At 44.3% G+C, this 16296-nt stretch overlaps 2 protein-coding genes and 1 long non-coding RNA gene across 10 annotated transcripts in view; 1 reads left to right on the forward strand and 2 right to left on the reverse strand.

Annotated features, from left to right (window-relative positions):
• Positions 1 to 937, reverse strand: part of Trmo (tRNA methyltransferase O) — a 15064-nt gene extending 14127 nt beyond the window's left edge. Inside the window, exon 1 of one of the 6 annotated variants that reach the window (XM_070010414.1) lies at positions 822 to 905. Coding sequence is in view for 2 of the 6 variants with exons in the window: in XM_070010379.1 (XP_069866480.1) it covers positions 822 to 900 (79 nt within the window). In the remaining 4 variants the exon portion in view is untranslated. The other 5 variants (XM_070010382.1, XM_070010379.1, XM_070010392.1 and 2 more) reach the window with 5 other exon arrangements.
• The window catches only part of LOC138819140 (uncharacterized), a 22216-nt gene continuing 6796 nt past the window's right edge, over positions 877 to 16296 (forward strand). The window contains exons 1-3 of one of the 2 annotated variants that reach the window (XR_011369324.1): positions 877 to 1004; positions 4791 to 4867; positions 6125 to 6246. This is a non-coding gene — a long non-coding RNA (uncharacterized lncRNA). Of the gene's footprint in view, positions 1070 to 4790; positions 4868 to 6124; positions 6247 to 16296 lie in introns of both variants that reach the window. The other variant, XR_011369326.1, reaches the window with a different exon arrangement.
• Hemgn (hemogen) overlaps positions 6503 to 16296 on the reverse strand; it is a 22299-nt gene continuing 12505 nt past the window's right edge. For both annotated transcript variants that reach the window (XM_070010365.1, XM_070010373.1), the window contains exons 3-5: positions 15518 to 15611; positions 8448 to 9451; positions 6503 to 7559 (exon numbers count right to left, since the gene is read on the reverse strand). In XM_070010365.1, the coding sequence (XP_069866466.1) occupies positions 7453 to 7559; positions 8448 to 9451; positions 15518 to 15611 (1205 nt within the window). In that variant the 3' untranslated portion in view covers positions 6503 to 7452. The remainder of the gene's footprint in view (positions 7560 to 8447; positions 9452 to 15517; positions 15612 to 16296) is intronic.

A 16296-nucleotide genomic window follows, 5' to 3' on the forward strand; every position in this document is an offset into this window, starting at 1 on the left:
TACAAACCTTTCTAATGAAAGCTTCCATGGAAAAACTATGTGGACACTGAGATCTTAAAAACGTTATAGAACAGTGGAGTCTTCACTTTTCCCACAAATATGGACGTTAGACAACCAAAGTACACAGTGGATTTGGCCGGCTGTTTTCATTCTCTTCCTCTGGTTTCTAAAATACGTTCTACTCTCTATAAAGAGAGGTAAGTAAAGAGGGACAAACATGCCTATATTCCAGTCCCTCCGCTTTCCTTCTTCCTCTCTCCCTTCCTAGCCGCTCTTCCAGGGCACTTACTAATTCCTAATCGGCATGACTCCCGTCCGATCTCCCTGGCGCAGACCAACTACTTCACGAGATCAGTCTCTGCACATTTTCTCACGCATTATTACACTTATGCTGGGATCAATGAAAGTGACATCCATTCCACTTCTCTCTTTTTACAGTCCTCTTTGCGCGTCCCCGGAAGGACGTAAGAAGGTGGAACGTTGCATGAGCTCAAGAACGGGAAGCACATTCGGGGGGCTCTTTGTAGCAGGGAGAGCTCCCCAGGAAGAAAAGCAGGCTGCAGGGGCGGCAGGGCCCAAGCCCCGCCGCTTCTACACATACCCGCCCCCCTCCCGGCCGCCAGAATCCCACGTGCCCTGTTACGTCATGCTCTTAGGGTCAGATGGTCACGTGGTCCTCGGCGCACGTGACCCTCCCCCCCCCCACCTAACTAGGACTCTTGATCTGCGTTAGGCCCAGCTCTCACATTGTACATCCCTCTCGGCCGGGTTTAGGTCTTTCCTGATTACGACTCCGGCACCGTCAGATTCCTACATGTTACCTGTCTCCAAGGCGGGCTTCGCGCACCCACATGGGGTCGCTGTGGGCCGAGGTCCCAACCCCTCCTCCAAGCCGCGCATGTCTGAGAGTCCGAGAGGAGCTCCGGCCGCTCACGCAGACTTCCGCTTCCGCCCCCTAGCACTGGCGCCTGCGCGGTAGCTGCGCCATGGCGCGGACCCGGAAGGTACGTCCGCGGAAGCGGCGCCGCGCGGGCCGCGGGGAGGCCTTAGCTGGGCGCTGAGGCTTTGTGTGAGTTGGGGTCCCCACCCCGGTGTCCGTGTCTTCCCGGTCACCCTCCGCTGGGGTGGTTCCCTCTCTGAGCGCTCGGAGTTGTCCTGCGCTTTCCAGGAGGAGTGGACACAGGACGAGTCACACGCGTGGATGTCAATTCGTGACCAGCGGCCTGTAGGCCCACGGAGGACCCCGACCCTGTGTGTGTGTGTGTGTGCCTGTCCTGGGCCTGAGTGCTGTTGCTGAGCGTTTTCTTTTTCTCAAGGCTACTGCTTTGACCCACAGATCCACTTCCGGTTTTTTGATAGTTCAAGAAGAGATAAGTCTCGTGGACTTTCCTGTCCAGGCTGACTTCCAACTGTGATCCTCAGATCTCAAGTCACTTAAGTAGCTAGGGTTACGGGCCTGAGCCACCAGTGCCCGGCTATGACCCCCTACCCCTTTTTTGGAATAAAGGATGTGTATATTGTCATAGAACAAAAGAACTTGGATGTTAAATATCCAAAGTTCTCCTTGGAAGAGACTATACTCAATATTCTCCACTTTTTGTATAATAAAAAATTATTTCTCAGGAAAGAATCCCAGGTAAATCACTCAGATGTGATAACTGTACAAGGGAGCTCCACTCTTGGCCGCGGGGTCGGCGGCGTGGAGGGGTGTCCATGAATGGAAAGTACTTGTGGCCTAAGCCTCACTGGAACTGACGTTAACATGAAGTTTATTAATGAGTATAACGTGGATAAAATCATTGTCATTGTTAATGAACACCTTTTTTAAAATATGGGCCAACAATTTTTTTTTTTTTTCTCCTGTCCTATGACAAATGGAAAAACAAGTTTGAGAATCTGGGCACTTTTGCACAGGGTTACAACTGGACGGAAATAGCTGCACTAGTCACTAGAAGGCGCTATTGCTAAACGTGGTAGTCACTTCGTGGAAAGCAGAAGAGGTATTTGTCCTCCCGGAAGGCATGGTAAACGTTTGGTAATTACACCAAATGCACGTCATTGCAACTGTGACAAGCTGAAACTCAAAAGGCGTACTTTAAGACACCAATGAAACAGTTTGCAATCTTTCTGAAAGGCAAAGATTCTCTGAAAACTAACAATATGTGCAGCACTTTTTGTTTTCTATAAAGTTTTTGCGGTTTTATCTGATTTTTCTAGCTTTTTTGTACTTTTTTTATTGTAAAAATGTTGTACAGAGGGATTACAGTTACATGAGCATGTAACATGAGTTACATTTCCTATAGAGCATTGTTGCCTCCTCCTTTGTTTTTCCCCTACCATCCCTTCGCTCCCACCTCCATAACTACTCCCCACCTCCAACTTGTAAAGTTAGTTTTCAGCATACTGTCTTGTACATTTCATTGTTACAATGGGTCATCCTATATCCCTATTTTTTTCATTTTATTATTTTTGTTTTTTGTTTCTTATTTTTTTATTTTTCTTGATTTTTTTTTTTTGTGTGTGTGTATCCCTATTTAAACATTTTGTTTTTTTTTCCCTTCCCCTCCCCAAATTAGAGAAGTGTATATACAAGATGCAGGGCATCGGAATCAAATACAGTGAAAACAGGGATTATACCGTGGGAGAGGAACATGCAAACAAACAAAAAAAAATTACATAATACATTATAAATACGTTAGAAACAACAGCAAGAAAGAAAAAAAAATTGTGTCCCTATCTTGGGATTCATTTTACTTAACATCATCTTATCTGGTCATATGTACATAGCTTTTGATCTTTTCTGTTTGTCCTAGACATATACTAGTTATTGCAAATAAGGGAAACCATGGGACCTATGTTTCTTTAGGCCTGGCTTACTTCACTTAATATAATTTTTTCCAAGTCTTTCCATTTCCTAACAAATGGGGCGATGCCATTCTTTCTGATGGAGGCATAGAATCTATTATATATAGAGAGATGTGTGTGTGTGTGTGTGTGTGTGTGTGTGTGTGTGTATCACATTTTCTTGATCCATTCACCTACTGATGGGCATCTGGGGTGGTTCCATATCTTAGCAATGGTAAGCAATGCTGCGATAAACATAGTTGTGTTGGTGGCTGTTAGGTTTTTAAAAAGAGATAGCCAAGTAAGAACAGCACCACGCACGTGGTATTCAGGTAAGGGGTAGGTTTATTGATCGTTCTGGCTGGCATCAGGCCATGTTAGCCCTCCACTTGGCTGGGACAGGCCTGGGAAAGAGCAAGTCTGGGCCTGGGCGAGGCCTTATCTAGGGTATGGATGGAGAAAGGTGTGGCCACATCAAATTCAGATGTGACCTCAGCGGATGCAGGTGTAACCTCTTCCAGGTGTGCCAGTTGCCTAGGTAATGCAGGTACTGGGTGGAGACTTTGCTGCAAAGAGACTTTGCTGCTCGAGTCTGCTCGCCATCCAGGAGTGGACCTTACAGTGGCCTTAATATGGTCTTGTGATCATTTGGGTAAATGCCCAAAAGTGGGATTGCTAGGTCATAGGGGAGCTCTATATGGAGTCTTTTGAGAGACCTCCATACAGCTTTCCAAAGTGGTTGAACAATTTTACACTCCCAGTAACAATGCAGTAGGGTTCCCTTCTGACCACATCCCCTCCAGCATCTATTGTTATAAGATTTCTTGATTATAGCCATTCTAACTGGACTGAAGTGGAATCTCAATGTTGTTTTGAGTTGCATTTCTTTTTTTTTTTTTTTTTCCGGTTGTGGGGCCTGAACTCTGGGCCTGGGCACTGTCCCTCAGCTCTTCAGCTCAAGGCTAGCGCTCTACCACTTGAGCCACAGTGCCACTTCCGGCTTTTTTCTTTTTGCTTATGTGGTACTGAAGAATCGAACCCAGGGCCTCAGGCATGCAAGGCAAGCGCTCTACCACTGAGCCAACTTCCCAGCCCTGCATTTCTTTTATGGCTAGAGAAATTGAGCATTTCTTCATGTGTCTATTTGCCATTCTTATTTCCTCTTCAGAGTAGTTTCTCTTTAAGTCTTTAGCCCACTTATTTATTGGCAGTTGTTTCTTTGAGGATTTGTTGTTGGGGGATTTAATTTTTTTTGGGGGGGGGGTCCGGTCGTGGGGCCTGAACTCTGGGCTTGGGTGCTGTCCCTTAGCTCGTCAGCTCAAGGCTAGCGCTCTACCACTTGAGCCACAGCGCCACTTCTGGCTTTTTTATTTTTGCTTATGTGGTGCTAAGGAATTGAACCCAGGGCTTCATGCATGCAAGGCAAGCGCTCTACCACTGAGCCACGTTCCCAGCCCTGACCCTTAACAAAGCTTATCAGAGAAAGAAGGGAACACACCCAAATAAACATACTCAGAGATGAGAATGCTTTTTCTAGCTTTAAAAGGCCTAATTCCTTCTCTGCAGGTAGGACCTAGAATCTGCCTTAGAAAACCACCTAAATGGGGCTGGGAAGGTAGCTCAGTTACCTGTGGCGCTGTGTCTCAAGTGGTAGAGCACTAGCCTTGAGCTGAAGAGCTGAGGGACAGCGCTCAGGCCCAGAGTTCAGGCCCCATGACTGGACCCCCCCCCCCAAAAAATGGGAGTGGTAGAGATGACAGAGGCCTAAAAGGTAGAAAGAACCACTTCTTCTAGTGCACTACACCCCTCTCCAGCTACTTGGTTTATTTTGCATGTTGGTGCTCCTTGTACATAGTACATAGGCAAATCTTTCAGCATTTCTCTTCATACACTGCCATCAGAACTTGAGATTTTATTGATTCCCTTCTGTTGATCTACTTTGGCAGATAAAATTGAGACCAAAGTATCCCAACAATGAAGCATCATCATGAAAAGGCCCTGAGTACATCAGTTGTGACTTTTGGTGAGTGCCAGCCTCCCTGAAGCTTTTCCCACATCTGTGGGATGGGAGTGCTATTCATTGCCCAATCAGCTTGTGCCTATGAAGTATTATGTGTTGTGAATCATGGTTGTATAATGAATATTCCCTGAGGGGGAGTATCTACAATAAAAAGAAGAGGGTAGAGCTGGGAAGGTGACTTAGTGGTAAAAAAAAGAAAAAAGAAAAAAGAAAAGAAAAAGAAGAGGGTAGCAAATAGGAAGAAAACAGCCTTGTAACTTCCTACTCTATTATTACTGGTTCTCAAACCAGTCAACTAGAACCATCTTGAAAGCTTTAAAAATGTGATAAGGAAAATGTTGTGGTGCAAATCTAGTACTTGGGAGGCTGAGGCAAGATTTTGAGGCTGTCTCACCAAAGTTAAATATGCCCTAATACAATGCCATATCTTATATCTTGAAGCAAGGATGGAACATTAGTAGAAAAATTGGTGAAGTAATCTAAAGTAAACTTAATCTAAAGTAAAGTTAATGGGAATGTAATTATCTTCTTAGTTTTGACAAATGGACTACAGTTACGTAAGATGGAACATTAAATTGGTTGAAAGATACACAGAAACTTCTGTACTATCTTTACAACTTTTCTATACTTCAACATTTAATTTCCCAGAGATATTATTTAAAGCAATTAAAGGTGAATATAGCTTTGCTTAGATGCCCCACAACTAAGATGGGGAAATCAGAATCTCCAGAGGTTGAACCTGGGCACTTGTATATTTGAAGTCTTCCTTGGTGATTCTCATGTACCTGTACCACAGGGCTGAGAAAACCACTGCTCTCTTCCTTGAGTACCAGGGGATCTAGGATCCTGATTTGTTCTTTGATATACTCTAAGCTCCTAATACATAGTCTATATGGAGCTTGTGTGTTGTGGCCTTGTTCAATGAACCTTTGTTTGAAAGAAAATCTACTTTTTATAGTCTTTTGTAACAACCACCAAAGAAAAAACAGCAGCCACACAAAACATCTAGGAGGATGGATTTTCAGACATTTTCTGACCCACCTAGAATAGCTTCAATTCTGACCCTAGTCTTTTGTCATTTTCAGTTCAACTTTGACCCTTTATCATCAGATGAATATTTCTAAAGTATAAAAACTGCTACCCCATTGTTCAAAAGTCTCATCTACTTTCCAGATTCCAAATGAGTAATATACTTCTTAGGTCAGCAAAATTGTCTATACTATAATAACAGATTCACTGACTAATGAAAGTTTTTTTTAGCATGCAGACCAACTATTGTCATCTGGACTCTATTATAATCTTATGTAGTTATCTTAAACTCACACTTCTCTGGATCACCTGCAATGCTGCTGCTTACCTATGCAAATCCTTTCCATCAACAGGTGAGCACTTCCTGTTCAAATGGCTTCAGCCTTACTGTTTTCTTTGGGAATTAAAAAACTATTTTTGGTTGATATTATAAAGGTGATGTACAGAGGGATTATAGTTACTATTCTCTGTTGTATTGCCTTGGTGAGACTGGATGAAGCCCAGGCCTGTGTGCACAGAGGTATCCTAATTACTCAGCACTTACCGTGATGCTGTCACACAGTTAAGCAGGTATAATTATTTAATGTATATTTTGCACAAGTACAATTATTTAAAAAATAAAAATAGGAAATAAAAAAGTCAATGACCAAAAAATGGTAAACAGCATTCATTATTCTAAAGAGTCCAAACTAAGAATCATTCCAGTTATAAAGGGGGGGCAAATATGTTTAAATTATATAGTACACATGTATGGAAATATCACAATGAAACAATTACTTTGTACAATTAATATATTCTAGTACAAATAATTTGTTATAAAAAGAATTGTCCAAATTAAGAGGCACCTAAAGTCCCACTAAAGTTTTTATGCTATTATTATAGTAATAACTGAACAAAGTTTATAAGAAAACTATATACTTCCAAAATTTTAAGTGTTTACCATCACTTATCTGCTCTTAAGAATTAATCAATTAAGCCAGATATGATGGCTGAAATCTGTAATTCCAGTCACCCAGGAATCAAAGATTTGGAGAATCCATATTGGAAGCCTGTCCAGGCCAAAAAAAAAAGAGAATTAATATCAATAAGTAAGCCAAGTATGGTGGCACATGCCTGTAATCCCAACTAGTCTGGAGGCCATAGGTAGGGAAATCCGGGTCTGAGAATGGCCCCAAGCAAAACACGAGGCCCTCTCTGAACAAATAACTAAATCATAAAAGAGCAGAGGCATGGCTCAAGTGGTAGATTACTTGCCTAGCAAATGCAAGACTCGAGTTCAAACCCCAATGCTGTAAGTGTATATATATAGCCTTCCCTTTTCCCCTTTCTCCCCTCTTCCTTTTTTACTATCTTCTCCCATATTCATGCATACACACACACACACACACACACACTCTAGTGGAATATTATCTAAAAAAATGTTAGTTCTCTCAGAGGTATGACTTATAAATGGGAAATAACATGAATAAAAATTGTCAAAGTCTATACGTTTTAAAACATCACACATAAAATATCAAGATACATATTTTGTTGGTCTACAACTTTATGATTGAGCATTGCTAAAACAAAACATAACTGTAGACGTCATTTTCTTGTCGAATCTCTTGAGGGGAATGTGGAATTGCTGATATTTCTGGTTCTTCCACTTTGGCTTTTTCCTTCACTTCTGGAAAATAAAATGAAATACAAGAATAGATTCAGTAAACTTTGGGACCATTTATTATCCACTTTGAGGGGAAAAAACCTACCTCATACATGCACAAAAACTAATTCCAAATGGAGTAATTTTTTTTGTCAGTCATGGGGCTTGAACTCTGGGCCTGGGCACTGTCCCACAGCTCTTCAGCTCAAGGCTAGTGCTCTACCACTTGAGCCACAGTGCCACTTCTGGCTTTTTCTATTTATGTGGTGCTGAGGAATCGAACCCAGGGCCTCATGCATGCAAGGCAAACACACTACCACTGAGTCACCTTCCCAACCCTGGAGTAATTTTTTTAAATTTGTCATCATGGGGCTTGAACTCAGGACCTGGGCACTGCCCCTGAGCTTTTTTGCTCAAGGTTAGCATTTTACCACTTGAGCTGTACAGCATCACTTCTGGTTTTCTGGTGGCTAATGGGGATAAGAGTCTCACGGACTTTCTTGCCCAGACTGGCTTTGAACTACATTCCTCAGATCTCAGCTTCCTAAGCAGCTAGGATTACAGATATAAGCCGCCAGTGCCCAGTCTCAAATGGAGTAAATATTAAAATATCATGATAATTTTTAATTGCATACTATAGAAATAATAGTGTTTTCTGGGTGCCAATGGCTCATGCTGTAATCCTAGCTACTCAGGAGGCTGAGATCTGAGGATTGTGGTTCAAAGCCAGCCTGGGCAGGAAAGTCCATGAGACTCTTATTGCTGACTAACGACCAGAAAACCAGGAGTGATGTTGTGGCTCAAGTGTAGAGCACTAGCCTTGAGCTGAAGAGCTGAGGGACAGCACCCAGGCCCAGAGTTCAGGCTCCATGACCAACAAAAACAAAAACAAAAACAAAAAACCGTCTCTACCTGGAGGAAAAGTGTAAACTTTCTTAGCATCTTCCTCTTGTGCTGTAGGTTCCTGGCCTTGGGACCCACCCTCTTCTTGGTATGGTTCTAGAAGGCATTCTTTAGGCACAACTCTCTTCTTAGTAGAGAGATCTTCAGGCCCTTGGAATATTTCAGGCGAATAGTCTTCATGCTCAGGTGTTTCTTCATATGTCTCATGAGAAAAGTATTCTGGTTCAACTATTTCTTGGTATGTTTTCATAGAATGGTTTTTAGGCACATCTACTAATTTGGTCTCAGTTATTCCTTGATCTGGTTCAGAAATGAGTTCCTCTGGTCCAGTTGTTGGTTGAGTTGTGTCAATAGCATAGCCCTTAGGCTCCTCCAGTTTGGGAGGTGCTTCGGGAGGACATCCTGCTAGGTCAGCCACATCTTCAGATGTAGAGGGAAGGGCTTTGGGAACAGCCACTTCTTGGCACACTTTAGTTGAGGAGACTTCCGAGTCAATCATATCTTGGCACATTTTCAAAGGATGAACTTGAAGTACAGCCATTTCCTGGCTTATTTTAGGAGAGAGAACTTCAGGTTGAGCTATATCTTGGCATTCTTTGGAAGAATGGTCTTGAGCTTCAGATGCATCCTGGCACATTTCAGAAGGATCATCTTGGTGTACAGCTACTTCTAGGCATATTTTAGGAGAAGGATCTTCCGGTTCAGCCAGATGTTGGCATGTTTCAGAGTAATGGCTTTGAACCACTATTTCTTGGTACTCAGAAGAATTTTCCTGATGGGCAACGCTTTCTTGGTGTATGTCAGAAGAATGTTGGGGGAAGGCTATGGAAGGAAGGGCTTCAGTTTCATCCCTAGGTGGCTCCATTTCTTTTCCCATGGGTACCAGTTCTTTCTCCATCTCTCGCTTTGCTGTTTGTGACCGAGGCTTCACCTTCTGTTCTGCATTTCCTTCTTTCTTTTGGCCTCTTTGATTTCCTTTTCCTGTTCTCTGCCTTTTGCGTTTTTTCTCTTCTCTGCAGAGAGATTAGAATTAGTGTAAGCTGAACAGCTATAGAATTCAAATAAAAAATATAAAGTTTCTAGAGTTCTCATTGCCTTCTTCACAATCTTGAACAAGACATTTAATCTCTCTGGACCTCAGTCTCTTTGTAAAATGAACTGTGCTAGATACTCTCAATTGTCAGATTTCCAAAGTGTGTGTGCATGTGTATGTGCACTTGTGTGTGTATGTGTGTGTGTGTAAGGTCTGCACAGGGATACCTCCCTCCCTCTTGGCTAAGTCTCCACCCAGTATGTTACCTAGGTAACTGGCAGACCTGGAAGCAGTCACCTTCCCCTCCGGCTAGGTCACATCCTGGACCATCTTTGATCTCATGCCTCCCATCTGACCTTAGGAGGGTCCCAGACCTTGAAGTCACATTCAGATCCAGTGTGGCCACACCTTTCTCCCACCTGGGCACACCTCTTCCTGTCCCTGGCTTAGATAAATCCTGGCCCAGAGGTAGATCCCCCCCCCCATTCCCCCCCCTTTTCCTTTTCAGCCATGCTTCTCTACCATGCATGGTGGGGGCAGCAGTTTGGTAAATAAACTTCTTCTCCCAGCGCGTGGTGTTTTCTTCATTGGCTACCTAATGAAACCTATTTAATATACCTTACTCTGTGTGTGTGTGTGTGTGTGTGTGTGTGTGTGTGTGTGTGTGTGTGTGTGTGTGTGTGTGTGTGTGTGTGTGTGTGTGTGTGTGTGTGTGTGTGTGTGTGTGTGTGTGTGTGTGTGTGTGTGTGTGTGTACCTCACAGGCATGCATGTGTGTATTAGGGGAGAGTATTGACATTCTAGTTTATACAGTCATGTCTTTGGGTTTGGTAACTGAGTTTCTAGACCTACAATGCAGCATGGCTCCTCACCCTGCAGGCTCAGGTGGGTGGAGTATTTGTTTGTCTGATATTGTTTTCTGAATAGGTTACTGAGTAGCTAAGGTATATGAGAAGTGGTCAAAGCTGAAAAACAAATTTTTGAGGTTAAGTAGTATGGTAGAAAGGCACAAGTGGCCCTCTTAGAGCTAATGAAGAGAGTCATGCTCTAGAAGATGAAAGGATATGCATGGAAACAGCAGCCAGTGACAAATTGTTAGGGACTGCCAAATACAGATGGCTAATTTAGGTGGATTGGGAGGTGGGGAAAGCACCTCCATCATTCTTCCAAACTTGTTGAAATTTTGAATCTTTTAGGAAAAAAGTTTCCCCAGTTACTACTTACTACATGATTTGCTATATAGACTCCTTCTGAGGAGATCTCAGTAATACAGTAGCCACATCCTTCTTGAAAAAAAAAAATGGGCTGGGAAGGTGGCTCAGTGGTAGAGCGCTTGCCTTGCAAACATGAGGCCCTGGGTTCAATTACTCAGTACCTCATAAGCAAAAAAGAAAAAAGCCGGAAGTGGTGCTATGGCTCAAGTGGTAGAGTGCTCGCCTTGAACTGAAGAGCTGAGGGACAGCGCCCAAGCCCAGAGTTCAGGCCCCACGACCGGACCCAAAAAAAAAAAAAAAATCTGCCCAGCCTAAACTTCAATTTGTATTCCCATGATCGTTGGCAAGTTGCCCACCTCTCCCAGCCTTGGCTTCCTTACAGGTAAAATGAGGAAAATAATGGCAGCCTAACTTCACGTGCTGGATTTACATAGAAACTTCCACGGAGGAGTCATTCAGGTGCAGTATAAATTGGTACTCCCATATTAGTATTGGGAACTATAGTCCTTTTCCCATGTGTTGGAAGTAATTGTTATCTCATAGAATCTACAAGTCAGCCCCGAGGTGGATACAGTTATCTTCCCTGATAAAACAGAGGCACTGAGGAGTGGAGTAACTTGCTCAAGGTCAGTGGCTAGGAAGAGTCAGGCTTCAGATCTAGTCAGTCTAGCCTGTCAGCCAGGCTCTGAACCATTAAACTCTGATACTTGCTGCTTGCTGACACATCTAAAGTTTCACTAAGGCCATGTATTGTGAGAGAAGAGAGGAATGGCCCGCCCTAAGAAATAGATGTGTCCCCAGAGCAAGTCTCCAGGTCTGTAAGCTACACAATCTAATCAGCACAATGACAACACTAGCTGCGTATTTCAAGGGGCAGAGCATCTTATTCAACAGGGGTGGGGTGGGGAGGAAGGGAAGGAAAAGGAAAAGGTAGGAAAAAGGAGAGGGGGAGAAAGTGGTAGTTAACAGAGAGAAATATAAAGTGACAGCCGGGCACTGGTGGCTCAAACCTGTAATCCTAGCTACTCAGGAGGCTGAGATCTGAGGATATGGTTCAAAGCCAGCCCAGGCAGGAAAGTCCGTGAGACTCTTATCTCCAATAAACCAACAGAAAACCGGAAGTGGCACTGTGGCTCAAGTGATAGAGTGCTCTCCCAGAGCTGAAGAGCTGAGGGACAGCACTCAGGCTCAGAGTTCAAGCCCCATGGCCAACCGAAAAAAAAAAAGAAATATAAAGTGACAGGCAGAGAATGCAAGAGAAACAAATGTGGGCTGGGAAGGTGGCTCAGTGATAGCACGCTTGCCTTGCATGCATGAGGCCCTGGGTTCAATTCCTCAGCACCACATAAGCAGAAAAAAAAAAAAGCCAGAAGTGGCGCTGTGGCTCAAGTGGTAGAGCGCTAGCCTTGAGCTGAAGAGCTGAGGGACAGCGCCCAGGCCCAGAGTTCAGGCCCCATGACTGGACCCCACCCCCACCCCCAAAAAAAAAAAGAGAGAGAAAAACAAATGCACTTCTCTGCCAGCAAGTATTTGGGAAACCAGGAATGGTCAGAGGGTGACTCATGGGTGTGGAACTAGGGGAGCTGCCTGGACAATCAGCTGACACAGGAACCAAGCACAGAGTCTCTTGAAATTCATGTGTGTATTCCCCAAATCACGCACTCAAAAGTGAAGTGGTTGTGGGAGGAAAATTGACTTGAGAAAAAAGACTCGACACCTATACACTGTTTGAACACTAAAGACCCTTGGTAGTAGTAGGAGAAAAACCCTGTCTGGCAGCCTGTCGTGGCTGGAGGCTTCATTGGGGGATGGTGAGAATGCAGAAAAGCCATGGCTCATGCCTGTAATCCTAATTACTCAGGAGGATGAGATTGGAGGATCTCAGTTCCAAGACAGCTCAGGCAGAAAGGTTCTGAGAGACTCTTTTCTCCAATTAGCAACTCAAAAAACAAACAAACAAAAAACAAGTGGAGCTGTGGCTCAAAGTGGTAGAAAACTAGCTTTGAGCAAAAGAGCTTAGGGACAGCACTCAGGTCCTTAATTCAAGCCCCATGACTGACAAAAAAAAAAAAAAAGGGTATCCTTTCAAGGCTCACAGTCATTGAATCAAGGTCTAAGCCCATTTGAAACCATGGCCAACTACCATGTAGGAGAGATCCCTGCTGCGCTGGTGACTAAACAAAGTGCATCCATTTTCTGCTGGCTGGAGGTTTTCATTCTGTCCTCAATATTCTAGCTCCTTTGGGCAAGGAAAAATAATGAACCAACATCACCTACGTTCTATTGACATCATTTTACTATTTACCAATCTGTGAGCTAATGGCATTATGGAAACAGCTGTAGTAGCAACAGACATTACTGTTCTAGTTCTTAAAAACAAACAAAAGCCAGGGCCAGTGGCTACACCTGTAATCCTAGCTACTCAGGAGGCTGAGATCTGAGGATTGCAGTTCAAAGTCAAATGGGCAGGAAAGTCCATGAGACTCTTTTTTTTTTTTTTGTCGGCCGTGGGGCTTGAACTCTGGGCCTGGGCAGCACTCTACCACTTGAGCTACAGCACCACTTCCGGTTTTTTGGTGGTTTATTGGAGATAGGAGTCTCACAGTCTCTCCTGCCCGGGCTGGCTTTGAACCGCTATCCTCAGATCTCAGCCTCCTGAGTAGCTAGGATTACAGGCGTGAGCCAACGGCGCCCGGCTCCATGAGACTTTTATTGGTAATTAACCACCAGAAAACCGGGAATGACATTGTGGCTCAAGCAGTAGAGGGCTCGCCTTGAGCTAAAGAACGCAGGGATAGCACCCAAGCCCCAATGATGGGAGGCAGGGGTGGCGCCTTTGGCCTCCAATATACTATCCTTCCTCCTCAGACTCCCAAGTGCTGGGCTTATAAATATGAATCACCTAATTGAACTAGAGAAAATGCCTTTTTTAAAGAAGAATGTGTGGCCTAGATTAGAGCCTCTCTATGAGGAATGATCTTGCCTTTCTCCCCCACTGCACCCCACCCCAGAGGACATTGGACAATGTAGACATTTTGGTCATCACAGCTTGGGTGGGAAGGTGGAGGTGCTGTTGGTAACTAGACAATGCTACTAAACATCTACAGTGTATAGCACAACCTTTCCCAGCAAAGAACTCTACTCAAGGTGTCTGCGATGTCTGGGCTGTGGAACTCTGGCTTAGATGGATGTTGTGTCTTGTAGTCTTTGGGTTCCCTCACTACCTCTAAGCAAGTCTCCTCTTGTCACAGGCATGTGAATGCAATTACATGCTGCCTAACTTTTAATCATGTTCTCTTGTTCCTGTAGTCCATCCCTCCCTGACTTTAATACAGATGATTTTTCTTTCTTTCTTTGTTCCTTTTTTGTTGTTTGTTTGGTGCTGATACTGGCTTAAACTCAGGGACTGGAAACTGTCCCTTAGTTTTTTTCTACTCAAGGCTAGTGCTCTACCATTTGAGCCACACTTCCACTTCCAGCCTTGTGCTAGATAATTGGTTAAAAGTCTCACAGATTTTCTTGCCCCCCCCCACTGCCTTTGAACTTTGATCCTCAGATCTCAGCTTCCTGAGTACAAAGATTATAGGAGTGAGCCACCAGCACCCAACAATACAGGTAACATTTATGGCAGACTGAGAATTCTAAAGTCTTTCACTCTTTAACATGTTTTGATGCCAGGCGCTGGTGGCTCATGCCTGTAATTCTAGCTACTCAGGAGACTGAGATCTGAGGATTGCAATTCAAAGTCAGCTCTGGCAAGAAAGTTTGTGAGGGGGCTGGGAAGGTGGCTCAATGGTAGAGCGCTTGCCTTGCATGCCTGAGGCCCTGGGTTCCATTCCTCAGCACCACATAAGCAAAAAGAAAAAAGCCGGAAGTGGTGCTGTAACTCAAGTGGTAGAGCACTAGTCCTGAGCTGAAGAGCTAAGGGACAGCGCCCAGACCCAGAGTTCAGGCCCCACGACCGGACAATAAAAAAAAAAGAAAGTTTGTGAGACTCTGATCTCCAATAAACCACCAGAAAACTGGAAGTGGCACTGTGGCTCAAGTGGTAGAGTGCTAGCCTCCTTGAGCTGAAGAGTTGAGGGACAGCACTAAGGCCCAGAGTTCAAGCCCCACAACGGACAAAAAAATAACAAAACAAACCAGGGGGGTGAGAGGGGTGGGAGATGGAAAGGGTTGGGAAGGAGAAACAAAGGAGGAGGCAACAATGCTTGATAAGAAATATACTGGGGCTGGGAAGGTGGCTCAGTGGTAGAGTACTTGCTTTGCATGCATGAGGTCCTGGGTTCAATTCCTCAGCACCACATAAGCAAAAAAGAAAAAACTGGAAGTGGTGCTGTGGCTCAATGGTAGAGCGCTAGCCTTGAGCTGAAGAGCTGAGGGACAGCGCCCAGGCCCTGAGTTCAGGCCCCAGGACCAGACCCCCCCCCAAAAAAAAAAAGAAAAGAAAGAAATGTACTCATTATCTTGCCCAAGTAATTGTAACCCCTCTATACAGTATTTTCACAATTAAAAAAAACAACAACAATGTTTTGGTTTACTTTGAGGAGAGTTGGTCACACTCATTCAGCAAGGACTTTACCCACAGAAAGCTTGTCCCTAGTTTTCCCCACTCTAACCAGATGCTTGTATATTTATATGAAACTGCACACCAGGCTTCTCTTCAGCACAAATCAGTTGCCCAGTGCTTTAGTTAAGAGACCAACTTTACTGCGTCACAAAGGTAAGAGAGTTAACCCATTGGATGCTGCCTTCCCTTTTGGGGAGGGGCTCATAGCACATGGTTTACAGTCAGGTTGATAATCTGCCCCTTGCTTTGGGATGATACTGTACCCTAGGAGCCATTGTGAGGTCTGTTTCTCTTGTGCTTCAGCTTTTCTTTTCCTGAGTTGCTCTCTGTTTCGCAAACTCCAAGTTCCAATGATTTCTGCAAGGTAAAAAATGGAAGTTACTAGAGAGAGTGAGAGCTTGTGGTATCTGTCAGCAAGAGTCCTACTGCAATGTAGTAGACTCCCTATACTGGTTTTGTGTGTGTGTGTATGTGTGTGTGTGTATGTGTGTGTGCGCGCGCGTGCGCATGTGCGAGTTCATGTGCGTGCATGCCTGTCCAGGGGCTTGAACTCAGGACCTGGGGTTCTGTCCCTGAACTATTTTGCTCAAGGATAGTACTCTATCACTTGAGCCCCATAGCTCTATTTCTGGTGTTCTGGTAATTTATTGGAGATAAGAGTGTCATGGAATTTCCTGCCCTGGCTGCCGTTGAATTATGATCCTCAGATTTCTGCCTCCTGAGCAGCTAGGATTACAGATGTGAACACTGGTGCTCAGCTTGCTTCTAGGATTTGGGGACAAGAATCATATCTGAATCCAGGCACCAGTGGCTCATGCCTGTAATCTTAGCTATTCAGGAAACTGAGATCTGAGAATCATGGTTTGAAACCATCCCAGGCAAGAAAATCTTAGACTCATATCTCCCATTAACTACCAGAAAACCAGAAGTAGCTTTGTGGCTCAAAGTGTAGAGCACTAGACTTGAGTGAAAAAGCTCAGAGACAGTGCCCAGGCCCTGAGTTCAAGCTCCATGACCACCACCAACAACAAAAAACACAACA

The sequence above is a fragment of the Dipodomys merriami genome, unplaced genomic scaffold (assembly GCF_024711535.1).
Source record: "Dipodomys merriami isolate MVZ:Mamm:240054 unplaced genomic scaffold, mDipMer1.0.p SCAF_11, whole genome shotgun sequence".
Classification (NCBI taxonomy): Eukaryota; Metazoa; Chordata; class Mammalia; order Rodentia; family Heteromyidae; genus Dipodomys; species Dipodomys merriami.